The 26,404-nt window shown below is 43.8% G+C and overlaps 1 protein-coding gene across 1 annotated transcript; it reads left to right on the forward strand.

The window, feature by feature from the left end:
• Positions 1 to 515: 515 nt before the first annotated feature.
• LOC120818216 (uncharacterized) lies at positions 516 to 24,598 on the forward strand. Its single transcript, XM_040175111.2, has 28 exons — positions 516 to 539; positions 5,844 to 5,870; positions 5,958 to 5,975; positions 7,662 to 7,688; positions 8,375 to 8,401; positions 11,851 to 11,925; positions 13,116 to 13,232; positions 15,823 to 15,849; positions 15,964 to 15,990; positions 16,127 to 16,180; positions 16,267 to 16,326; positions 16,443 to 16,487; positions 16,574 to 16,651; positions 16,845 to 16,868; positions 19,087 to 19,131; positions 19,283 to 19,327; positions 19,420 to 19,500; positions 19,586 to 19,639; positions 19,754 to 19,819; positions 19,924 to 19,950; positions 20,031 to 20,090; positions 20,172 to 20,243; positions 20,352 to 20,378; positions 20,476 to 20,529; positions 20,622 to 20,708; positions 20,865 to 20,960; positions 21,632 to 21,670; positions 22,437 to 24,598. The coding sequence occupies exons 6-28, from the start codon at positions 11,851 to 11,853 to the stop codon at positions 22,485 to 22,487; spliced, it is 1,311 nt and encodes a 436-aa protein (XP_040031045.2). The 5' UTR covers positions 516 to 539; positions 5,844 to 5,870; positions 5,958 to 5,975; positions 7,662 to 7,688; positions 8,375 to 8,401; the 3' UTR covers positions 22,488 to 24,598.
• Positions 24,599 to 26,404: the final 1,806 nt, after the last annotated feature.

The following is a 26,404-nucleotide window of genomic DNA, read 5'->3' on the forward strand; positions in this document are numbered from 1 at the left end:
GCAGAGGGTGCTGCTGCCTCCACGTTTGACATTCCTTCATTTTAAAATGAAAGGTTGTTAACTGCCTGGGAAAAGTGACACCATTCTGTTTCTGTTTTTTCTCAATCACAAATGGCACCGGACAGATATGCATATGAGCTCGCTATAAGCCTTGAGGGAAATCGTCTGTGCTGCTGTTTTGCACCAAGTGTGCAGGAAACGATTCGTTATTTATTTTCCTGGACCCACCCAAGATCTGATCTCTAGTGTAGATTTGTTTTCTAATTACAAAAATCCCAAATGTTTCTAAGATGTATAAGGAGGCCAAAAGGAAACTTACTGCACTGCAAAGTTAAGCGTGCACTCAATCTCCAATAATTGCAGCAAAAGTCTTTGTGCGGATCAGTAAAAACTGATCCATGATTCTGTGTACGTTTTAATATTTTGGGGTAAAGTATACAAGGCTTATACATACAGCTGTTGATTTCTATTTCCATCTTGATGCTTCATGCTTTAATCTCTAACCTCACCAGGGCAAGGCTGGACGGGATGGATACCCGGTAAATTTGATTTGTTATTCATCCTGTCACTCTTCAATTCACCCAATGACATCTCTATTTCTTCTTTTTTTCCCCTCTGGATTCATTACAAATTTTCCTGCAGCTTCGTTTGGCCCTGTTCTTCTTTTTTACACTCTGCACCTTTTTGAAGAAATTATATTTACTCTAATTGTCGCCCGTTTCCCCACCTCCTCATGCTTCCCTCAACATTTACTCCTCACTGATGATGCATCCTGCCCCATGACTGATAGTGACTCTAATACAGTTGTATTCAAACCCACAATACAAAAACAGACTCATAGATTGTCCAATGGTGAAACAAAGCAACAGGCTCTTATCAGACACAGACACTTTAAAACATCTCAAACTACTAATTCAAGGCATCAAATAGTGATAGAAAACACATATGGCATAGTTGTTTGTTTGAACAGAATTATGTCCTTAAGGGGACAGTAGTGCTGCAATCAGCTTAAAACAAAAAAACATTCAATAAGTCAACTATCAGTACTCCAAAGACGATATACGGTGTTACACATTCAGTTATTGTGTTGTCCAACGATTCAGCGGCCTCTTGTGGCCATGTTGGACTCCTGACCTCCTCCACGCGCTGCTCACGGCTCTCCGGATTGCCGTCGTAGCCATCGGCAAATTCTCTCCATCCGATACAGAAACAGCCTCATCGTTCAGGGTCTGTGGCTGCGTGAGCCGATGGGACTAGAAGTCTGCACGGCGTAAAGTTCACATGGAAACTTTAGCAGCCTCCAGCCCGACCCGACCCCCACCACCGGTGGCCACCGCGACCCGCCAATAGTCGCCCTGGTGTGGTGTTCCACGGCGTCTTCTTGTTGGTGGCGCCGTTTTCTTACTGTGAATTTTTGGGACATTCATTACCCGTGGGGGCTCGCTGCGAGACAGATTCCCCGTCTCCCTGGCACGGCTCGGCCTCTCCTGACGGGAAATGCCTGCTGCTGCTAATTACACACAGGTGGGCCGAGCGCAAAGAGAAGCGTGCGCACGTTTGTGTTTGTCCGTGTCTCCATCAGAAATCCCAAAGTTGTGGTACATGTTTTCCTTTAAACTTTCAAACAACTGCTTGATTAAATGATGTCTTGTGAGGTGTAGAATTTGGGCAATGCAATGAGTCTAGTCACCATAAGGAAATCAATCCAAAGTCCTTATAAAAGAGGAAGCCTTTATTTTTCCATTGTTGATGCAAACAGTGAGCTCTCTTTCAAGCACTTTTTCCCAGCTATCGCTCTTATTGACATGATGTCTCAACACAATACAAGAAGATTCAAGCTCTGAACCCTCAGAGCAGAAAGCTGCAGTCTGAATTCTATGACTGCCGTCGTTAACTCATAATCCAACACTTAAAAACTCTTCAGCAGTGGTTGGAAGTAAGTAAGTGCATTTACGTTTGTAGGTACTTGACCTTTTGTTTTGCAATTTTATAATTGAGAGGCGCACTACTTTTTCCACCCAATACATTTAATGACATTTAGACTTAATGAATCCCTCTTATTCAGTTGTAAATAAAGTATTTGGGCTACTACTCCTCCCACCTTTACCGACTGCATCATTAAAATGATGCACACAGCAATATATCAATAATTACAATCCAGTAGTATCATATTTTTTTCAAACCAGCCATTTTGGCTGGCATTTTTTCATAACCAGAAAGTAATTTGGTACCGTAGGATTATCACTTTTACTTGAGTAAAAGATCTGAATGCTTCTTCCAACACAGATCAATTCAGTCAGTCATATAAGCTATGTGCATAATCACATGTATGTTTGCCTGCGTGTGAGTGTGCATGTGCTTCCCCTCATTCAGGCGGCATACACATGTCTAGCAGTCGCTAGGTTCATCAGACTAATTCACGCAGCAGTCGGCTTCCATTGAAGCGTCGTAGATGTAATAAACAGTTTTAATGACATGCGGCTTGTGTGTATCTCAAGCATAACGCCATAAGTTGTGTGTTTGTGCGTGCTGATGTATGTTTTTTCACCTCATGCAACCCCTGTCACTTCTTCCTCTCATAAATCACAGGCGAGGGGTTTGAGTTTCAGAAGAGAGCCTTCCCACTGTCAAACTGTTTAAAGTCAAGCAGGCTGCCAGAACGGTGCAGAGGGGTAAACACACGGCAGTTGATTCTCATTTGAATGTCTAGCGTGTTTACACAAAAGTGCCAGTCTGTGGCAGACAGCGGCCCTCTCCCAGCAGAAACGGGCCGAGGCCTCTATTGTTCAGCGCCGCAGGCCGCTCGGCGCAGATTAAAGCCAGACAGTCACCAGAAAACATGCCAGTAATTTTCTGTCCCAATCGCTCAGCACTCGGTATTCTTTAATTGGCTTTTTGGTTCTGGATGCAACCACAATTGTTTGTGTTTTTTTTTAAGAAGACAAATGTCATGTATCACAAATTACGTCAGCCCTGAAATAGCGGAGCTCTATTCCTGCGGCAACATGAAAGTTAACACAGAGGAAAAGATAATGGTATCGGAACCCCACAGTAACCACCGCCCTCACTTTTGATGCCTCTTAATTAGGCTCATTGGGTCTAATGTGTGCGACACGTTACCACGTGTGTTTTTCCGAGGTGCAGACACCAAGTCTTCAAGCAGCATCCTCAGCAATTACACCATGCTGGATAATTACCAGTCTGCACCATAGGGAGTTCAATAAAGACAGCGGAGACACCCGTCGCCATGTTTCATCGGGATTAAGACACACAGAACCAGACATATGCTCCCCTACAGGCAAAGTTATTTTCCAGAAATGTGTTTCACAGCCATCTAATTGTGGGAATGCTGTCTCAAAACTGGACAAGATGGCGATGTAGACTAGAAATACACAAGAAGAGCACATTTCTGAACACATTTATGAAAATAAATCTTTATAAATAAATTTACTTTAGGTTTAGGTCCTGAACCTGATCAGGCGTATTTCTTCCCTTTTCTTCAACATTATTTGTATGTCTCTCTGCATACTTTAACCCATTTTCTGTTTTAGGTTTAAGGGTTGAGATATAATAGAGATATTAGATATTAGTGAGACATTTTACTTTTTTGTTCAGACTGTTCTATTTTTATTTGAATTCCAGCTCTTTTTAGCGCCTTGCAGACTGTTGTGTACATTTGTACTGGCATGCAGTGTGCAGTATAACAATGCCGCTCCAGCGATAGAAAAGCACAGAACATGTTAAAAGCCAAATTCACTAGTCGTCTTATTATCATTCATAAAAACCAAATAGGCCCATTTTTCAAAAGAATTCCTAATGACCTCTGTTGATCATTTAAGCAAGAATCATATATTTTAAACTTTCTCATATAATCAGTTTCGGAAACATTTTCTGAAATTGAGTAATAATGTTTTAAATATTGCTCCGAGTAGCTAATTCAGGGTCCTATTTTCTTCCATATATTGGATACCTCTGCGTCCGGTTACAGTCCACAATTTAGTTCTAAACGATGCAAACTGTCAACTTCCAGATATTAAATACAGGATTCTAGTAATGAGATAAAACAGAGACACTTCGACATAGAACCTTCTATTAACAGGCCACTGTGTGGCTCGTTAGCGGCCATAAATCAGTCTGTTTTTGCTCGGGTTCAGCCGATGACCTCACCGTGACCTCACCGCGTACACCTTGTCTGCTCTCGCTGACAAGTCTTGCCTGATGTAGAGATATCAGACATGACGACCACAGCGTGCTGCATTAATGACGCATGAGTGGTGACATGACAGCTGTACGTAGGGTCCAGCATTACATTCTTGCTCTTCACAACGCTCTGTACTACACAGTCAGAGTGAACTTATTGCCATCCAATTGGTCCCAGCCATTTGTTCCACCTCCCAACTCAGCCACCCGATACTGATTTAACAAGGGGTCCTGTATCAAAACCACAAAAAGAGCCTCAAAGGGGTTTTGCTGTGCTTCTCATAACCTCTCTTTTATAGCCGTAGCCGTCACATTACAGGACTGGAGAGGGGCAGCGTACAATCACAAGAACTATTGAATGAGCAGCTCCAAAGTATCATTCCCCTGCTCACTGCTTCTCCTCTCGCCCACTGACCGTCCATAAAGTCAGGCAGTGACAACACTGTGGTAGGTTTTCACGATACGGGACGGAGCCCGAAACCCCCCACCATTAAATTAAGGGAGATGAGGAGAAAAGCCCAATTTATGAAAAGCCATCCAGGAGAGAGAGAGATGACAACTGTTAATGATGATTTCCAGAACGCAGAGGCACAGGACTGTTGAGTGTTTGCGCAGCACAACGACTCGAGGGATCCTGTGAAAACTGTTAGCTTTACTTTGAGAGCAGCTATTAAGGAGGAAGTCAACATCAGCCTCACATATACATGGCATTTAAGTGTTTTAGGAAAGTTTGATCCAACTGTTGCTTTATGTTTAAATGCGTTTGAACTGAGTGTTGCTTGGCAGAGGAGGTTCAATGACTGCTCGGCGGTTTTTATGGAGGTAAACAAAGTGGACATCTCCTCCAACTGCTGCTTCAGCACTTGGGGGAAGTCGGATGGGGACGTTCAAAGTACTTAACTGCCTGCTGGATTATCTCATCACCGCAAACGGAGACGCTGTAGATGTGGGATTGTGTGTAAGATTATTACAGCTGGACTAAATCCACCCGGAGTCCAACATGTTGGACAGCACACTCTAAATCTCTGAATAATTACAAACCACCTGGAAACATCTTGTTATTTGACTCTCAGTTTTACACTCAAACACACACACACGGTTGGGGCAGGATATAGAATATACTTGAACATTTGTATAAAATTCACTAACTTTTCCTACTTTTTCAACCAGTATTTACAGCTGTTTTCTCTCCGTCACTTACAAATGCGCTTTTTACTGTCCTCCCTCAGGGCTTGTCTTGCCGAGTCCACTTAACTGTTTTTTCTGACCTACAATCACTTTCATTGTTTCCTTTAAATATACCGAGATAAGACACAAACGTAATAACAAAACTAATAACAATGCATTTGAAACCAAATGTTTCTTAATAATGTTCTTTGCTCAGACAAATATACAATTTTCCCGAAGGTCTTATAAATATTTTTGTAAAAAAATGTATTCCCTGTTGTTTTTTTCAACACATTATATCTTGTTTGTTTAATATGTACTAAAGAGTAAAACTGCTGAGTGGCGTCTCTTGGTTCATTGTAATAAAGTAGTATCTCATGCTTCTATCTTAAGAAAGTGAATCTTTTTTCCCTTAATCGGAAAACGTCGCTCTCTTTCTTCTTTTTGTAATGTCTTCTCCATCTGTCCTCCAACAGGGTCCTCTTGGCTTGGACGGGAAACCAGTGAGTATTCCCACAATCGAATATATGCAAAACCTGCTTCAAGTCACTGACAATGGTTTGATTTGAACTCATTTCTTCTCCGCTCAGGGTTTTCCAGGAAGCCAGGTACGCCATCACACTTTTCATATTTCAGTTTTCCTTATAGCACACATCGGTTACACTGAAGCAATTCATTTTCAAACAATGTCTTCAAATCCAGGTGGGTACGCGGCCTGTAAGACAGGTGATTGTTTGCTAAATATCATCAATCATCTTTATTGTTCCTAAGGGAACATTTCAACTGAGTGGGGAAAAAAAAAACACGGTAGCCGCCTTGTTGCTTGTTCCACCTCCTAAGTCATTCCAGGGCTCACAGCTCACGGGGGACTCATGGCTCAACTCAACCGGATACAGAAATCCCCTTCTCACTTCACCTCTGAGTCCCATTCATCACTTTACCCCTGAAACCCGGCCGCACCCCCGGACACACCCAGGCTAAGCGTGGAAACAGGCGAAGTGGAGCGAATGGGTTACACACCAGTGACAAAAGTGAGAGAGAGAGAGAGAGAGAGAGTTTATAACCTCACAGAGGCTCTTTTAAAAAGTAATCATTGTCCCCTCTGCGACACCCCCTTTGCCTACGAGAAGGAAGACTGGTCGATCTGCTGAAATGTAAAAAAAAAAAGAAAGAAAAGGCTCCTCTCCAAACACCATTAAGCCGTTGTTTCCCACAAGCGGAGTCGGCCCTTTTAAAGAGGAGTCTCCCCCATCACACCCAGCCGGTGTGACACAGCCCACGTGACCGCCTCCGCACGAGGGATGCTAGGTGAGAGGAAAACAAGAGAACAGAGGATGAAAGCAGTGGGATTTGTTGTTGGACGAAGGCCAGGGAAGTCCTAGGGTGCGTCTACAGGAACCAATCAAAGTTCAAAGGGAACACTGACAAGAGGAGAGTGAGTTCAACAACTGTGAAAAAAAGTAATAATTCATCGGTGGAGAGTTCATTCAGTGCCGTGGATATACATTTAAAAAAAAGGTCAATAAATAACTTTTTTTTCCCAGCATCTAAAATGCCAAATAGCTTTATACTTGTAAAACTCATGGACACATTTTCAACATAATAGCTTTTTAATGTATTGACGCAAAGATATTTCATATTTTCCAAATATCATTCCTGGCAAAAGCATTACGGATGTAATCGAAATCGAAAACTCTGACATCAAAATCTAAACATTTGTAATATAAGAAAAGGTAGTTGCTGAAAATGTCTGATCTCTTTAACAAAGTTTGGGATCTCAACTAGATTTTAAAATAAAGATGGGATGCGGTACGTGGGGGCCGCCGTGCCGAGGTCCTTGTTCCGGCGAGTCGGGGCGGAGATAGGCGAAGGCACGGCGCTGGGTTTAAACGATCTGTGGGCCTGGTGTTTGTGAGGCAAGGTCAAAGGTTACACAGTGTCACTTTGTCTCAGCGTCTGGCACACACAGCCCAAACATGAGTGCGTGGGCCTCTCGTGTGAGTCCCTCTGCTTTTAGTTAGCGTGTCCAGCATTCCACCGTCCAAAGCATCTTCCCGTCTGAGAAAAAGAGCCAACAAAGGAAATTGTGTAGCTGCAGTAATATGGTTATTTCTTTTATTGTGACACTGTGTCAGAAGCGACTTGTGATTGAGAAGCCTCCGTGGCACATTACTGCCTCGCCTCACTATTTCATTGAATTCTCCCTGCAAGCAGCCAGTGTGAGATGTGCTTCATGTTGCTGAAGTGATCTTTATCTTGACCAACTGTCTCTGATTATCTCCTCCTTCCCACAGGGGCCGGCTGGACTCAAGGGAGAAAAGGTACGCTTCAATACAAATTTCAACTGCGCTGCCGGGCGAGTCAATGCTCGCTCTGTATGGATGAATTTCTCACAGGCGGAAAGCTTTAGAAATGCCTGAACTCACACAAGCGACCACGCAGGTGTCCTCCGCCGCTCTCCCACGTCCAAGTTCTCGCTGCGCGTCGAATCAAACCGGCCGTAGATCACACGTTGTTGGGTAGGACGTTGTAACGTTTCCGCACATTCTCCCGTCGTGGCACTGAACGGGTTTACAGGCCTTCCAGAACAAGTGCAGTAAACAGCATCTGTCAGAGAGGATTCTCTGTTTGATGATTGCAAATTACAGATGACGCCTTGGTTGGGAAAATTGTCTCCCTTCATGTAATCATGCTGGTAGCTCTGCACATCAACATGAACTCCAAATCAGCAAACCAACAATGTCCAGCACGAGCACTCCCACTTTTACTTCCATCCCGTCCCAACAGATTGTGGTCTATTAAATGATTCATGCAGTAGATGTTGACTTGGTGAGCTGGTTTGGCAACAGAGGACCTTTCAGCAGCTCCCCGTATTTCAGTATTAGTTTGGAAGCCTTTCTGTCACAGCTGCTCTACGGTAGCTACATTTTTATTACAGACCTCGTCCTGTGTGCCTTTGCATTGGTAACATCTTCTAATGACTGTTATTTTCCTGTTTTTCTCGCAGGGTGACCAAGGGGACGTTGGGCCGAGGGTAAGTCATTCTTTCTCTTTGCCCGAGAAGACAACGACCGGTGTTCATTTTATAAGCTTTTCTTTCCCGGCTGACAAAAGCCTTTCTTTTGATGTGTGTTTTCTCCTGGATCAAATCTTTGGAATTGAAAAAATGATCTTCTATTTATAACTCCTTACATTAGCTTTCTCTTTCCGTCTTTCTCTGTCTCTGCCACCCACCTTTTTCATTTCCGCTGCTGTTAAGGTCACCTTGCACATCTTTACCTTTTTCTTTCCCTAGTTTATTTTGAAATCTAAATGTTCAACACCAAGTTCAATTCTAATCAAATCTGTGTCTGAATGAAAAAAATACACTACTTATTAGGAAAAGTTTGGCATTTGAGAAACACTCGATTACATTGAAATGACAAGATTGATATCACTCTAACGATTTAATTACTTTACTTTCCTTAACCGTACATCAAAGGCAACCCTCGGCTGCCATTGATCACACGTATGTGCAGCTGACAGTGTCTTAGGACTGCAGGAAGAAACCTAAACCAACACGGGGAATGTATGCGAAAAGGTCCCAGATTCAAACCCAGATCACACAGCGAAATTCTGTTCCTGTTCTGTTCCAATCTGTGAAGTTTTGACAACATCTGAACAACTACTCATCATTTCCCAGCTGTCACGCTGTGGCAAACAGGCCAAAGTGAAAGCACATCTCATCATATTGTGTTCTCCCCACATAAGATTCAACACTTGGGCTTTTCATAACTCAAAGGAAAGTATTTATACGCTGGGCTGCTTCCCTAGCAACTGCACCAACAGCGCAGTCTGGCTCCTGTGATGAGGTTTGAGTTGCCCACATCTCCGGAGACAGAGATGAGAAATTATGATATTAAAGAAAGATGGAAAAACTTTAAACATCGCCATTAAAACCAAATGGTTTGAGCGGTACGCCAAAGCTGCCATCTCGTCTCAACCAAACTATGTTTTCTTTATATTTCAGAGGAACCCGGCTCTGCATCTGGTCCATGTTGTCAGTTTAGTCTTTTCGTGGGATACCATTCTACCCAGTATGAGATCTATGTAATTATCTCCCACTTTGATTTGCTGTGGTATGAAATAAGCTCCCATCACTACATGATAAGTGGATTGGACTCTTTGAAGAAGTAAAGAATCCTAAATTAACTTTTGTTATGTCAAAATTTCCCTCATGCAAAAAGAAACAGCTACTGAGGTAATTAATTCATTGTTTGGTGTTTGAACCCAACAATTCTTTAAGTTTTATCCACTTTCTCCTAGATGTTAAATTACTGAAACATAACACAGAGCCAAATGGATTAGTCACTTGATCAATATGATTAATTTAATGAAACAATTTGGGTAACTCATTGCATTGGCAACTGACAAAAGTAACTGTGCTTGGGATTTCTATTAAATACCCATTAAATGAGCTACAGCATAATGATGAGGAATTTGGAGCCTGACAATATTGGCATAGCAATGAGTGTTACGAGTATTGGACTGAGACGGAATGACTATTGTTTTATGGCGCTGCACAAATCAAGTGTAACATGTACAGAGCGGCCTAGCAGAACAGTATTTATGATGCGGCTCAGAAGCCTTACAGGAATTCTTGATTCCTATTGGGTTGACCGCCATTTAATTTCCTGGCATAATGCTTCAGATTTTGAGCTGATAGTTTTGTGCAATAATTAAATCTTTTTGGCATTCAGCATTACATAGTTCTTCCAATGCGACAATATTGCATTTGGACGAAGCTTCTGGAGCTTGGATGTTGTTGGATAAGTCTGCAGCCAAAAAGCCTCAGCGTTTCGCTTCAGAGACGCACGCTTGGTTCAAAACAAACCTTACAGCTCCTAAAACTACTGTATTTGTGAGGGAGGTTTGGCACCAGGGTCCATTGTCATAGATATGACAAAATAGATTAAGCAAATGAAAAGCTTTTGGATTTTCTTACCAGTTATGAACCACTGCAGAGTAAAGGTGGTGCTATGGGAGCGGCGTCGGTACATCATCTTAACATTGTTTGGGAATTAACCTCTGAACGTGGCGAGGATGAGAGAAAATATGTGAAAACAGGAAGAGGTCATGAATCTATGTCGACCTGTGACTTCCTGTCATCCATCACGTTCAGTGCACTCAGGCCGAATGTGAACACAGGACACAGGACAACAGGGGCATTTAAACACAATCAGATGGCCTGGAACCACCAACAACATGTGAAAACAGGTCACGGGTGGTGTTGCATCTCGAAGGCAACATTTACTGAGAGGCAAAAAGATGGCGGCCACTTTCCCAGGCTCCATACTGCCACATGCATATGCAGGATGCTATGAATGTATGTTAGAGTTTGTCCTTGCTGTTGACAAGCAACAATAGCAGTTTCAAAAGCCTCCTCTTGTCTCCCCCGGAGCAGCTCCCAAAAAAAAAATGGTTAGATGGATGTGTGTCTTTGTATCAGCTCGAGGTCTGATGGGAACACAGTAAAGGAGAAGCAGCCTATTCTCTTATGGGAGGTTTCAGGAGCATATGTGTGCATTATGCGGTCTTCATAGTGGGAACGGTGGGAATGAGTGAATGTGACAGTGGGGAGAGAAGTGTGCTGGCAGAGAGAGGAAGAGGAGGGCTCTGCGGTGTCAGAGAAGCCGCAGCTATCGACTGCTCACCGCAGCCTGTTAACGGGAAACTCATGACTGGGCCAGCATCTCCTTCTCTCCCCCTGCTGTTTCTCCTCCTCCCTCCTCTCCGAGACGCTCTCGCCGTCCTTCAGTCGATGTGTTTTAGAAGGGAACTCAGCCAGAGAAGCAACACAGTGCTCCAACTTTGTGGCGGCGGACAAACTCCGCTCTCTTCAGCTTGACAGACAATCATCGCAGTTGACTTTCCGTTGGCTGGAATTAGCCACGCCACCTCCGTTTGGTTTGGTCGCAAAGGGCAAGGGACGGGGAGGGGGGGGCATTAAATGAAACCCTCCAAAAAATGAAACACATGTTTGAACAAGAAACCCAGGAATCAGTCTCTGAAACGTACGTTGTATCTGTTAATGGAACAAATGTCGCTTCCTCTCTTCAGGGTCCTGCTAACTATGGCTCACATGCAGGTCTGCACAGTAATCAGATTCTCGCCGTCAAGGTTTGTTCCATCAAGCGAACGGCCCTGTCGGCCTCCTACCGGTCTCTGCTCTCACCAGGGTGCTCATCTGTCGCTGCAGACGAACACTCTCCTTCAGCTTTCTCTTCCGGCTTTCCGAGGCTGCTGAACTCTTTTTCGTTATTTCCCTGTTGCTTGGACTCTCATCTGCAGTTTCTTAACTAACTGGTTTAAATTAACGTTCTCTACTCGCTTTGGTTTCTTCACTTATTTATTCATTTCTCTTCTCCCTCTCTTTTTCTAACTTTTGGCTTTTTTTCTCCTATATTTCGACTTCTTGTCCCTGCCGCACATCTCGCATCTCAGATGGCCTTCCCCAGATATGACCACGGCTTTCTCTCTGGAGAGCAGTCCGGTAGTTTTCAGAGACGTTTTCTGAAGGTACACGGTACAACTTGTGCATGTGTGCACTTTTAACACTTAAACTAACCTTTTTATGCATCCTTTGATTCGCAATGCATCTCCCTTCTTTTATAGTTAACCCTCCGCAAGATGAGTGTTAATTTTCTCGGAATTTCTTAGCCAGATTCCTGACTCAGTTATATTAATATGACTTATTATATGTAATTTTTATTAAAAGTTCCAAGGCATTAGGAAATGTAGTAAAAATGTCTCTGAACAAATTTTAGAGAGCTTCCAGAATTATTTGCTTCTCATTACAAAAAAAAATAGAAAAGCTTTGTTGTGAACTATTATTTTAGAGTTTTAGCTTAATAGAAACACTATAATAATCGGTACTCGAGTATTTGAAGATCGCGGTCATTTTTTACTTAAAAGGGCTTGCCGTACTATGTTGCTTGCCACAACAAAGCAAATGCCGATGTGCCACATGTTTGTTGAAATGAGAGCAGGCAGAGGAAGTGTCACCTATTGAAACGACTCTACACTACATCTGTTTGGCCGAAGCACGAGGGTGGAAGTCTTCAGAACAAGTTGTGCACCCAGTTAAATTTAGTTCAAGTGGTGAAAGGAATGCGGCTATTGGCCGCCTCCCGCCTCCAAGTGTCCCTTTTTAATTCTCCATCTATTATGTGAAATGAGGGACTCGGAAATTCATGAACTACATGCTAATGCTGGAAAAGTTTGATTGGGATTTTGAATCATGCACGAAGGACTAAACAATTCACTGGGGAAATTGTTTTGAAAACTGAGGTTTTTATAACAAAAGGTTGACATTGAATTGTATGTCTGCATGGAAATGGAGTCACTAGTAATGAACTCACTGACGTCCATCAAACTCATCAACTAGCTTTCGGCGGTTTCAGTTATTTTTCTGAAAACCTTTTCAACCCGCCAAACTTAAAACAGAGCTTGAAGAAGGTAAAATATTTGACTTCCACGGACATGAACATGGCTCCAAATGCTCCTTATGAGTTGAATGTGTTACCAGGCAACGGGTGCTACATCTCAAAGTCACGTTGTTGTTACATGGTGTTGAGGTTTGACTGGTTTAAGAAATGCAACAATACAGAGGAATATAGACTATAGACAAGCCAATGCTAACAACTAGAAATAATGCTTTTCTTTTTCATGGATAAAATAAAAAAATATATTTTACTTTTTTTTGTCAGGGTGACCAAGGCCAGGCTGGACCCGCTGGTCCTCCTGGCCCTCCGGGTCCCCCAGGTCCCAGAGGCCCCCCCGGGAACACGGGCAAGGACGGACCACGTGGCCCTGCTGGCGAGCCGGTGAGAGATGAGCTTCTTCTCATGCGGATGTATACCCACTACTACATGAAAACACGCACCCACACTTTGTTGTTGTTATTATTTTTCTCCTTCACCCCCCCCCCCTCCCACTCTTTTGTCCCCCCTTTAAGTCACTTAAGACACTTAAGTCACACCACAAAGAATGCAGTCATGTCATTTGTGTTAACCTAGCGGGGTTCAATTCAAAACAAGGCTTTGGGCAAATATGTGTGCGTCTGTCTGTGAGTGAGTGTGCATTTATATACATATATTAAAGCGTCGAGGGTCAATGGGCCGGGGCGCAGTGACCCTGAATCTCCATTCTTCCGGGTTTGCCAGTAAACTGTGGCCTAAAAGCTTCCAGAATAGCAACTCTACTCCTGGACTCATCTGTTTTGTGTGAGACAGCGGCCACAAAGCCCCCCCCACACCCCCCCCCCCCCCCCCCCCTCCCCCCAATTCTCCCACCCTGCTACACCACCACTGTGTTGCCGTGCACCCCTGAAACAGATATGGCACCGCGGCGAGTTCATGGGCAGTTTGCCGGCCTCGCTGAACAATGGTTGTGGTCCTCGCCGAAGGCAGTTTATGTTTCTCCGAATTAACTTTCTGCTTCTCCGAGTTTAGTTCACACGCGGCGGCAGCTTTTAGGCCGTCACTGCAGGATGGAAGAGGGAGAAAGGGGCTCTGAGGGGTAATTGTTTCTGTGAGTGAAGGAATTAATTGTGTGTTGCCCTCAGCTGGAGCAGGGCAGCAATAGGTTTGAAGTAACAAATCTCGGTGTCACCCTGGGGGAGTTGAGAGATTACGCAGAACCGACGGGAGAGAAAGCCAGCACAGCTCAGAAAACCACCAAAAGCAGACGGGTCGAATAGAGGGGGCCGTCCTGTAACGTGGTCAATTTCTAATACATTTTCGAGATGATTAAAGGCATTGCAAAACTCAAACAGCGAAACCAAAGCAGAACGGCGCTCGGAGCCGCTCCATGTTGTGGGCAGATGTCTGAGGGGGGCAGAGCAGGAGAAAGTCAGCAGGCCGTCGCCATTTGCTTCTTCAAAGTGTAAAATAAAGGAGGGAGAGACCGAACTAAATTAGAGCAAGTTTCTGTGTTTTTATTTTTATTTTTATTTGTTTATTATTTAACCTTTATTTAACCAGATAAAAGTCCCATTGAGATCGAGATCTCATTTTCAAGGGCGACCTGGCCAGGAAGGCAGCAGCACACATCGTTAAAGAACAGCCATAAAATACATATACATGACATGAGTAAAACCACAATACAAATTAAGTTAAAAACTAAAATACAAAGAGAAAATGGTCAAAATCAGAGGCACCGTTCAAGAGATTTTTGTTGTCTGTCCATTTGGAGACGTCGGAAAACATTAAAAGATACAAGTTGAGACAATTTCAGTTCAGCCTGGAGATTGTTCCATGTTGATGAATGCTTTTTTCCCCAATTCAGTCCGCACTCGTGGAATGTACAAGCAGTAAATGTCGCTGTGTAATGCCTCGTCACGTGTAACATAATAACATAACGTGTCTGGCTTCAGGAAATCATATAACATGAATTTGGGATATTTGGAAACACGTGTGACATCTGAAATGATCCTCGTCCATCCTTTTCTGCGCTCGGGGCTCAAAAGTAGTACTAAGGAATGATTTGCAGCGGTGATCTGTTTCCCCCGGCTTCGCAGTAGAGACCGAAAGACATGAAGGAGGTAAGAGGGGTGAGAAAAGAGGTTAAAAAGCTGCTGGAGCAACTAGAAATTAAAAAAAAAGACCACATAGCAAGTAGAGAGGATCTGGATGACAGTTTGTATGTGAAGGAGTAAGAAAACCAGCTGCAACACATCTAAGTAGCTTCTGCACGTTATTTTAAAATTTGAGTACGGAGCCAAAGGCTAATAACCTACAATTTATAGCAAACATTTATTGGAGTGCAGTGAATAATCAAGTAAACACGATAGCAGTGTGTGTGAGAGAGCGAGATAGGGGGGGGTGTTGCACAAGATCCCAGTAAAAGTTCCTCTGCCGTGGATGACTTCATAGCAGATGTTTAGCTGCTCCAAGCCTGCGTCCACCTGGCCTCCATAAACACGATAGGTCTGTTTATCTAAATAAGCCATCAAACCACCGATGGACAGATGCCAAAAAGTGGACATCGAATGCTCTCTGTGTTTGTGTCGGGTTATGGCTCATCATCAAACGCAGAGTTTGGCCACGACTCCGGAGTCATCTCCTGTAAAGTGAAACTAAAACGGTCATTTGAATGCAGATTGGTGACGCGTCAACGGGAAAAGAAGCAGAAAGTGTTTCAATAGTTTCTATCGTAGTTTTCTCACTAAGTGTTTTGTATGATGGAGTTGGAGGGCGATGGATAAAACACCCAAAATCTCCAATCAGCGTTCTAACGGTTGAGAACTGACTGTGACGGGCCGCTCATATCAGGCAAAGTACTCTGGCTCAGAATAAGTGGCTGCTGAACTGCTGCCTTGTTGAACACTGACATCTGTTGGCTAAAGTGGTTTTGACTCTTCAAAGTCGACTCACCTGGCGTCTGCTGACCAGGTTCCTTCTCTGTCCTTCTCAGGGGTTTCCGGGTCGTGACGGCTTGGATGTGAGTTCAGTTCAAATCCAGTTTGACTTTGTTCATGAATAAATATTATACGTATGTGATGATTATTTGTCCGCCTCTGTAAAATGATGGTAAACAGTTGTGTTTGTGCTGCAGGGGCCGCAGGGATTGCCTGGGAAGCCGGTACGATCATTACTGGATATTTTACCTTGATTCAACTCAATTTCCCGTCTAGTAAAATTCTGCTGTTTTGCTGCAGAAGCATCATGTGACCAAAAAGTTGCATAATTGACATTGATGGACTTTGATGAATTGACAGGGAGAAGATGGTGAGTCCGGCCTTCCAGGATTACAGGGCCCCCCAGGAGCGAAGGTACAGATAAGTGTCCCTCCTTGACGACGTTTAATGTGGATGTCTTTTCATGCTACGTGTTGAAGGTGTACTGTGTGTGAAAACAGGGCGAGTCCGGCACGGGGGAGAAAGGAGAGAGAGGCATGGATGGACTCCCGGGATTGAAGGTGGGAAACCAATACGAAATTGCATTTAACAAATACGTATATAAATACTTTTCTTTGCTATATCATTAATTCTACACTATTTAAATCTGATTGATTTGATATGTGCGATCAAACAGGGAGACAAAGGGGGACAAGGAGAGCAAGGACCACAGGGACCCGTGGTATGTGCACAGAAACACTTGATAACATGTGTTTTTCTTCAGTTGTTTGCGCACCTCTCACTCGGGGTTGCCCGTCTCTGCCTCAGGGTTATCCTGGTGAAAAGGGCGCAACAGGCTCCTCGGACATCATCGACTTCAATGGGAAGCTTCTTGATGCTTTCCAGGTGAGTGATATTAAAGCGACAGTGAGACCACATAAATGGCTGCATTGTATGTTCTACCAGACATTTATAACTGAGGTTTAGGCGTCGAGGGGGGACTTGAAAAAGCCCACAAATGGTAGCGTGGTAAGGAACACCATTTTCTTTTTGCAACCGCTTTGCAAACTGAACACGTTGCCGTTTTTCTTCTCGACAGGCCATCACCACCATCAGTGTTTCGGTAACCTGCCGTTATTTCTGCATGGTTTTGGTGGAGTGATCAGTAACTAACACCTACAACGATCACACAACCTGTGATCTACAACCTGTGTGTGCATTTGCATTTTAGCAGACCTGCATAGTCCAGTGGTCCTGTATGTTTTTGTGGATGCACCCAGAACTACACACTTCAGATGTATCGGATCTCACTCTAGAGGCCACCTCTAAAGAGCATTACTGAATGTTCCTGATCTACTGGTCTAGCAGGCTCTTTCCTCTCTTTATTTGGGATAAAATAGTACAGCTGTGCTATCAGATAGCATGCAGCCTGAAGTAGCACACGTAATCGTGCAGAAAAATCATCAGTCTTTTGTTATACTGTTACATTGTTATATACACTGTGTGGTTTTTTTTATGGCATGTTTCCAACGCGCCTAACAAGATGTGTGAACTCGCTAAAGGGCAGCATGTTTTTTTTTTCCGTTCCACATAACCGAGCACACAAGGGGAATGCGTCCAAAAGGAAGGGAGAGGACCTGCTCACCGTCTCGGTTTCATATCGCTCTCCCGCACACCGCCCTTTGATTCCATGCACCGGGCTACATGCTAATAACAGATGAATATCTCTGCAGCGGAGTGTGTATTTTATTTAAAACCACTCTGGACCAGGTGCCCTGGGACGTGATCTGAAGTGGGCTCCTGCATGTGAAGCTGTAGACAGCAGCCTACAAAGGAGTCTTTGCAAACACGAACCTGAGATCTTATCAGAAGCCTTTTGCTGTCGTGGATTAGTTGGCACCAAATCACACGTACGGTCTTGGCTACAGTTACAAGCCTGGAGCGAGGCGTGCTCGTTGGCCACCCAGCTCGTGTTATGATCCGTTCACTTGTTTGTGTGAAAAGCCCTATTGGTTTCCTCCGTGCTGAACGTGGTGAAAAGCCGCGCTGAAGCCGGGTGACTATTATTGTCATTCATTTACAGCTTTTGCTATAATTATTTGGATGGAAAGCCTTCACGTTCAATTGATGGAATATCCCAGATGAAATAGTTGTTTGTAAACGTGCATTGGTTTCCATGGTGAAATGGATGATAAACAAAAAGTTGGAAATTGGCAAAAGGGAGATATTTTGCATGTTCACATCCACGAGGCAACATGGGTTCATTTTTCATGACTTCAAGATGTCAGAGGACTTCAGAGGGAGAAGTAATCAGTATGACATTGAGGATGTAGAGATTAAGGAGCAGGATTTAAGGGGTTGTCAATGATTGACCAGCAGAGAACACTTCATGGAATGGATATGATAAGCTATTCTTCATCCATGGTGTTACATAACATTACATAACTGCTTTTGTGTAACGCCCTCATCCTCATGAAAACAATCAACGGAATGAAATATGATGCCAGGCTGAAGTTTGGTACTACAAACCACATTCATTACAATCCTCGTAAAATATAATTGCTTCAAGTTGGTCGTGATCAGCGACCAAAGTGAAAGATTTTTTTACTGTCAGGCTTGCAATGAGAAATCAACCAGCCCTGTTGTTTTGTTTAGTGTTGGCCCATTTCCATGCAAACTTATGGTGGAGTTTTTCCATCATTTTGATAAACAAAAGGTTGGAAACAGACAAACATACAGTACCAGTCAAAAGTTGGACGTATTTTCTCATTCAATTCAACGAGGAAGTGTGTCCAAACTCTTAACTAGTACTGTATACTACAGATGTAAAATAACATGATTTAAAGCAGCTATAATCACTATCTATATAAAAAACATATCACATGACTACTTGTGTGAAACTGCTCATCAATAGTGACAAAACCGTATAAGATCATCTGTGCATCTCAGCTAAGTTTTAAGTCTTTGTTTGCTCAATTCAACCCGCATGTTTACTATTCACTCTCACAGTCAGTCCGTTCACCCTGAAAAGCTTTAGAAAAACCTGTATTCTACACTCAGGAAAGGTTAGTGACTCAATAATAATACATTTTGAGTATCTATTTCTCAGGTGGACTCAAACGTGGCTCCAAAGCAGTGCTAATTTGGCTCCATATCAACTGCATGTTCAAATAAGCGACTTACGAGGTGGCGATGTTGTGTTTACGGCTTGTCTGCCCTGCCCCCATGTGGCCACAACGTTATTGCAGTTGCAGGATGGATGAATTTACATTAATTACAAGATTAGACACTAAAGATTATCTGGGTGTTTACATCGTTACTCAATGTGTTTATTTCTACAGGGTCCACCAGGACTGCCGGGACCACCAGGCCCTGCAGGGGAAAAGGTACAGAATTATTTGTTCAATTTGTGTCCCTATAACTTGAGCTTGATGTGTCTTCCAACCAAAAAGCAGTTTATTACCCACATCAATTACTTTGTGTTAAAGCCAGTCATATTCATCAAATCAAATCCTTTCTCTGTTTGTCGTCTTCCAGGGTGAGCTCGGTTTACCGGGGCCGGCGGGACTCGATGGCGAGAAGGTACGGCAGCGGAGTTTCACGCAGCCGGACGAGAAATTTCGTGCCATTGTGTGTGCGTATCATTAGACTGACTCTTGGTCCTTTGTCTGCAGGGACCAAAAGGTGACGTGGGTGAGACAGGGCCACCTGGCGTGAGAGCAGAGAAGGGAGAGATGGGACTCTCTGGCCCCGCTGTAAGTAGTAAACATGTTTCTCCGATACACAAACCGTGGAAAGTTGACAAACCGCTGGGAACTCATCTGGCTTATTTTGGGTCAGGGTATGGACGGACACAAAGGGGAGAAAGGCGACTGCAGAATTGAAGACAACCTGGTTGGTGAAACACACGTGCAGTACGGCGTATCGGATCAGAGCAGACATTGACTGTACCAGTAATTAGGTGTGTTTTAGCTCATTTGTGACTTTTCTGATTGCGACGGTGTTCAGGTTCAGATGATTTCGCAGCCCGGCCCACCGGGCCCACCAGGGGTTCCCGGGTCCCCTGGATCTATGGTGAGTACTTGTCATCTCTATTCATGCAGGTAGAAACTGTTCAGGTCCGGTTTGTTGTAAGGATCTGTAGCCGTCACACTCACTCACTCACACGTGTTTTCCAGGGGCTGCATGGTGTGCCTGGTCCTAAGGTAAGGCTGCACGATTATAGTATGTGGTAGAGGCTCTAACGTGCTGTTTGGTACTCAGTGTTGCTACCCTTCTAATGCAGGGGGAGCCTGGATTCGGCATGAAGGGAGAGAAAGGGGACTACGGTGCTCCCGGAACCAGAGTAAGTGAACCATTACCATCATAAAATGAAATGCTGAAACCAGACACGACACAGTGATGCTAATGCACTTTTTAACGGCAGGGATTAGACGGCCCCCAGGGGACAACTGGGCCTGCAGGATTAGTGGGTCTTCCAGGTGCGAAGGGAGAAAAAGTAAGTACCTGACCACCCCCCTTATTGTCTGAACTAAATGCTTTACAGGTTTTACTGTATTCAATGAAACCATTATTGTGAATTCTATCTGTCAATGTGTGTTTGCAGGGCAGACCAGGGGAGCCTGGACTAGACGTGAGTGTTTCACTGGAAGGCGATCTTGACAGGACAAACATTTGAGTTCTATTTAACTTAAATCCGCCATCTGACCCGTATGTGCTTCTGTCTCCAGGGTTTCCCGGGACTGATGGGAGGGAAAGGCGAACGAGGGGAAAGAGGAGATAAGGTTAGTTAAGAAGGCAAAAAGAGATATTTACCTAAATTCAACCAATTCTATATGTTTCCCTTAATATTTCCCCCCTCCTTCTGCCTGTTCAGGGTGACCGGGGATCAGTGGGAAAGAGGGGTCTAAAGGGCCAGAAAGGAGAGCAGGGTCCTCCAGGCCTGGACCAGCCCTGTCCTGTGGTATGTCACACACACACACAGTAATACTGCACTTTCAGGCTTTCCTCTCACCGTATACGTTATTTATCTTCTTTCTTCTCTCGACATTGTCATTTTCTGTGTTTCTCTGAGTTTCCTCTTCAAAGCTGTGACTGTGTGACTGGCTCTTGCTGACAGGGTTGCAATGAGAGAAACGATGTGTCTAATGAGACAGGCCTTTCTTCTCCTCCACCTCCTCTTCCTCCTTCCGGCCCTGAGGCCCCCTGTCCTGTGGTATAGTACCTCTGTCTCCTCCTCCCTCTCCCCCCTTGCATCACTACTTTTCAATCTTTCAAACTCTGTTAGTCACAACCAAAAAAGAGAATATAAAACATTCTACTGCAGGCCCACAAATATGGGCCTACTGAAATGATTTCCACCATAAATAAATAGTTCTGGGGGGTTTTTATGGTGTGAAATGTTGATGCTATGTTAGCTTAGCTTAGCATAAAGGGGAACTGCTGGCTTTACTCTGCCCAAAGTCAAAACATCTGCCTCGTAGCAACTCTAATCTTTAGTTAATATCAAGTTACTGCCATCTTGGAAAAGGATGCGTGAGAAGAGGGGTGTTCATTTGGCTGTAACCACACAGCTATATGCTCTACCCACCTGTACGTGAAGCTAAGCTAATGGATACCAGTAGTAGCCGTGTAATTAACAAATAGGTCTGAGAGTCATTCTTTATCTATTATTCCTAAAGTGTACCCCAAAATGTGAAATATTCCTTTAAATGAGAGGCTACAAGCCACTGAGAATTATCTTGATTTATGTTCTCCTTTTAAAGAAAAACTACCGAACAACTTTATTATTCTCATTTGGCTGATCTTAACGTAAGGTATTTTTAATCATGCAACACATGACATATGCGGCCTTTTAAAAATCACACTACCTTTCTTCCTCTGCAGGGACAGGATGGGATGCCCATACCAGGCTGCTGGCACAAGGTGAGTGTCAACTAATTCAAGGAGTTGCATTTTATTACGTGACAACACGTGGTAGTTAGTTAGTAAAAAGCTAACACTATTTGCAACCAACGCATACATTAATACTCATAGAGACTTGAATTAATTGCTTGACTCTGATTTGATACAGGGTCATTATGTAAGTATATTACAGTATGTAATAATCTAAAGCATGAGTGTTTGAGATCAATGGCTATTTATGATAATGCTGTTTTGATTGAAATTGATACTAATAATTAATCCCTACTATTCTTCTTTTGCAGTGATGACTAACCGCAGCATGGAATCTGTACATATTGATATGGTATATATTGCAGTTGAATACTATGCCGACAACCCACCCCTTCTTTCATAAAACATTTGATATAATATATTGACATTTTTTTAAACAAGGACATTTAGTTTTTTTCAGTCTACAGTATTACAAAAATCTTTTTTTTAACTCCAGTGTTGTTGCGAATGCTGCTGTGGTTTTTAAGAGAAGAACCTGATCTGGCGGTTGGACTCCTACTTTGAAGGACGGTCCAGATGAAAGCGTGTTGGAGTGCCGTGACAGTCCGGCGGTCTCACTAACAAAGCCTGACTTGCTGTCTGATTGTAATCGTGAACGCTGTATGGACATAATGGTGTGCGCACTCACCCGGTCTCACAGATGCTTGGATGGATGCACCGATCTCTTTGGGAGTTGCATTTGGAGGAATGTGGGTCAGGACTCTCCTGTTCTCTGTCTTTGTGTTTTTTCCAAAAGGAGGAAATGGCGAGACAGAAGCTCAAACGCAAGCGTCTCTCTCAGCCGTGAATGGAAGTGGCGCCCGGTGGAGAAGTGAATCATAAACGGGCAGTAACAGTAACATACTGAAGACTCAGATCCTCCATGGGGGGGGGAGGGAGGTTGGGAGGGAAGGGGGGGACGACCGTGACAAAGAATCCTGCATTTTACACTCAACTGAGAAGTGAATACACACCTTTGGCTGATGATGTTGCACAATAGCTTCATAACCCGATGGAGTTGTTTGGGAGTCCCTGACGTCACTGGCACGGATGCTTAGGCGTATCTGTGTGGGGATCTCTTGTATGGATCTTTTTGTAAAGGTTTTTCACTTGTCAAATGTATGATCAGTATTGTTTAGCACCCTGACAGCTTAATAACTTCCCCAATGAAAGCTCAGACTGAAGTAAAGACAATTTTTTTGCAGTTTGCAATAAGAAGTTTTTAAGAGTCTTTCCAAGCCAGTTTTTCAGAAAATTTGGTGAGTCTACCTTTTTAAGACTTTCACTTGTAGAAATGGTTTTTCACTCTTACCAGTTTTTGTCCAGTTACATTTTGCATTCCCGTGCATTGCCTTTTTGTAGAATACATAGATAATACAACTTCAAGGCCCAGTTTGAAGGAACTATTTACAGTATTCGTAATAAACCAGTGTTTTTCTTGCCGTGAAGAATAATTGCCATTCAAATCAATTTTTCTCTATGATTTTGTTGCGTTTCAACTGATCATTATGCTTTAATCACTGAGGAAGAAACATTTGATTAACTATTGCCAGTTTGCTCTGAAAGGTTCTTGCTGCTGACTTAAATGTGTGTTATTTGTTTGATATTTTTGAATCGATACAAATATTTGAATTGAAGGACAGAAGGAAGTATGACATTTAAATCATATTTATATACAACTATAGTTTTGGGGGGGTTTCTTTGTGTAGCACACAACAATGGTTCTTTTGAATTTTGAGTGTGCGTTTTTTCATATCTTTACTTTCAGATGACTTTTACTGGTGTGTTTTGGTCTTTCAACTATATCTTTCTCAGATGGAATAATTCCTTGGTGCTTATATACTTTTATGTACCCATTTTAAAGCTATACTTTGCATATTCATATGCAAAATCACACACATGTCCATCACAACACTTGTTTTATTGTTTAAGCAATGTTGAACATAAAGAAAACGTGGGTTTACCGATGTACCTTTATCAAATATTTGGCTACATGTATACAGGACAGAGATAATACTTTGACAATTCTCGTTACATTTCTTCATGTATATTCTACATAGATATAAGTTGAACGTTTTGATACAATATGAATATCCTTCAGCAATATATATTCTGGTCGATAGCCAGAAACGACTGACGATCAACCATTTAAACGTTGCTAATTCCAATTCTTGGCCTCAACTACAAACCGGTTATTATTTTTTTGGTTCACCAGATCTTATTAATTAGGGGAACACAAATGGACATGTACATGGATATTTGTTATTCCAATTCGATATTAGTAGCAGAAGGATCGCAGCAATTTGTTATTAAACACATCCGCTAGCAGGCTAAAATTACGTCCCAATGATAAAGGCCACATATTAGTGCAAAATAACACCTGTACTGCACTACTCCATAATGCAGTTATTTTAGACATCTTTTCTAGAAAAAGAGAAATCTGTAAATTAGTTGCATTTCATTAGTATAGATTAGAATAGCTGGAATACAAATTTTATTTGAGAATCATGAAAAGAAATATTGACTTACAAGTTATTGAAATCAGAATGTATGAACCGTAAACCACACAGTTCTTAACGTGATTTCACTGGAAGCTGATGGTTATCTGCCGCTGAACATTGTCATGTGTGTTTATTTCTTTTGCAGATTCTATCAATTTCAGATTTAAGGCGTAACAAAGTCAACATATGTCAGTGTCTGGAAACAATTGTTTTAGTCATACTCAGTGCCACAGTATTAGATTGATTTGTTGAGAATGACTTTTGGTTGTGCATTTGATTTAAAAAGGAATTAAGCTATTTTTGTAATTAATTGTCTAAAAATAAACATGAAATTTGGTCAACTAAGCATGTGGACTGAAGTAAACTCTCCAGTTGTATGTTATTTTTGTCCAATAAATCATAATTATGTAAAAAATAATTCATGTTGTTCATTTATTTAACATTAACATCATTGAAAACGTTTCCCTACCTTGTACTGCTGCTGCAATGAATGCAGTGATTTACACCAGAGAAGAAGGAAAATGAATTTGGCTGGAGAGAGAAGAATCACAGAGGCTGTGCAAAACACACAAAGTAACACGATAGACACACCATAAAAAGGCCAATGCCAGAAGGTATGTGTAAGGAGACGCCGGATTCGGAGGGATCCATTCGCAGGTTTTTATTAGAGCATCAGACAGGCAGAGTCAATGACAGCAGACAGGGCAACGTAGAGCAGACAGGATCGTAGTCAGCGGGCAGGCAGGGGTCGGGGCAGGCAGAGAGCAATCAGCAGTACGGTCCGGGGTCACTAAACAGGGATCAAGACTAGGAGAAAACGCTCAGAAATGACAGCCGGGGCAGAATCAAGACTTCGCAGTGAGTGTGTGGGTGTCAGTGGCTTTTGTGTGTGTGTCAATGAGGTGCAGGTGTGTGTGTCAATGAGGTGCAGGTGTGTGTGTCATCAGTGGTGTTGTGGAATCAGTCCCAGGTGTGAAGCATGATGGGAGATGGAGTTCGAAACCAGTTAGTACTCGGGAGAGGGGTCCCTCCGATGGCGAGAGGGAGGCGGTGCGGGAGCGTCCTTCGTAACAGAGCCCCCCCCCTGTGAGCGGCTCCTGACGCGAAGAGATACGCGGCGCCGAGGTCTTCCGCGGGGACGAGGGGCCGGCTTCTCCGGGTGTACGCGATGAAACTCCTCCGTGAGTGTGGGGCCAAGGATGTCCTTAGCGTCGGCCCAGGATCGCTCCTCCGGACCGAACCCCTCCCAGTCCACCAGATATTGGAGGGTCTTGCCCCGGCGTCTGGAGTCGAGCAGCTCATGCACACGGTAAGCCTCCTCGCCGTCGACCAGGATGGCGGGGGGAGGTTGTGACGTGGATCTCTCCTCCAGCGCTCCTCTCGGGCCATCGGCAGGTTTTAGCAGGGAGACATGGAATGTAGGGGAAATACGGTAGTTGGCGGGTAGGTCTAATCGAAAGGATACAGGGGTAATTTGCTTCTTAATTTGAAATGGACCCTCATACCTGGGGCTGAGCTTGCGACATGGGAGTCGAAGTCGGAGGTCTTTGGTGGAGAGCCAGACCCACTCTCCGGGACTGTACTGGGGACCAGGACGACGGTTGGCCTGACCTTCCTGGCATCTAACGGCGTGGAGGAGGTGAGTGTGGGCCTGGTTCCAAGTCTCCTCGCTTCTCTGCAACCACTCTGTAACGGATGGTAGGTTAGTGGGCTCCCCTGACCACGGAAATAGCGGTGGCTGAAAGCCCAAGACGCATTGGAACGGGGTGATGCCCGTGGCGGGTTTGACCAGCGAATTCTGGGCGTATTCGGCCCAGAATAGATATCTGCTCCACTCCGTCTGTTGTCGCTGGCAGTATGAGCGGAGGAAACGGATAACGTCCTGGTTCAGACGCTCAGTCTGCCCATTGGATTGTGGGTGGTAACCGGAGGTGAGGCTGACGTTAACGTTGAGGCGTTGGAAGAAGGCGGACCATACTCTGGAGGTGAATTGGGGTCCCCGGTCTGACACTATGTCCTCCGGTAGTCCGTAGAAACGGAAGACCTGGTTGCAGAGCAGTTCCGCAGTGGCTAGTGCTGTGGGAAGTTTGGGTAGTGGGACGAGTCGGCAGGCCTTGGAGAATCGGTCTACGATGGTGAGGATGGTGGTATGTCCCTGCGATGCGGGTAGGTCGGTGATGAAGTCTATGGCAATGTGGGACCAGGGTCGTTGGGGTATGGGTAG

The sequence above is a fragment of the Gasterosteus aculeatus genome, chromosome 4 (assembly GCF_964276395.1).
Source record: "Gasterosteus aculeatus chromosome 4, fGasAcu3.hap1.1, whole genome shotgun sequence".
In the NCBI taxonomy this organism is placed as follows: domain Eukaryota; kingdom Metazoa; phylum Chordata; class Actinopteri; order Perciformes; family Gasterosteidae; genus Gasterosteus; species Gasterosteus aculeatus.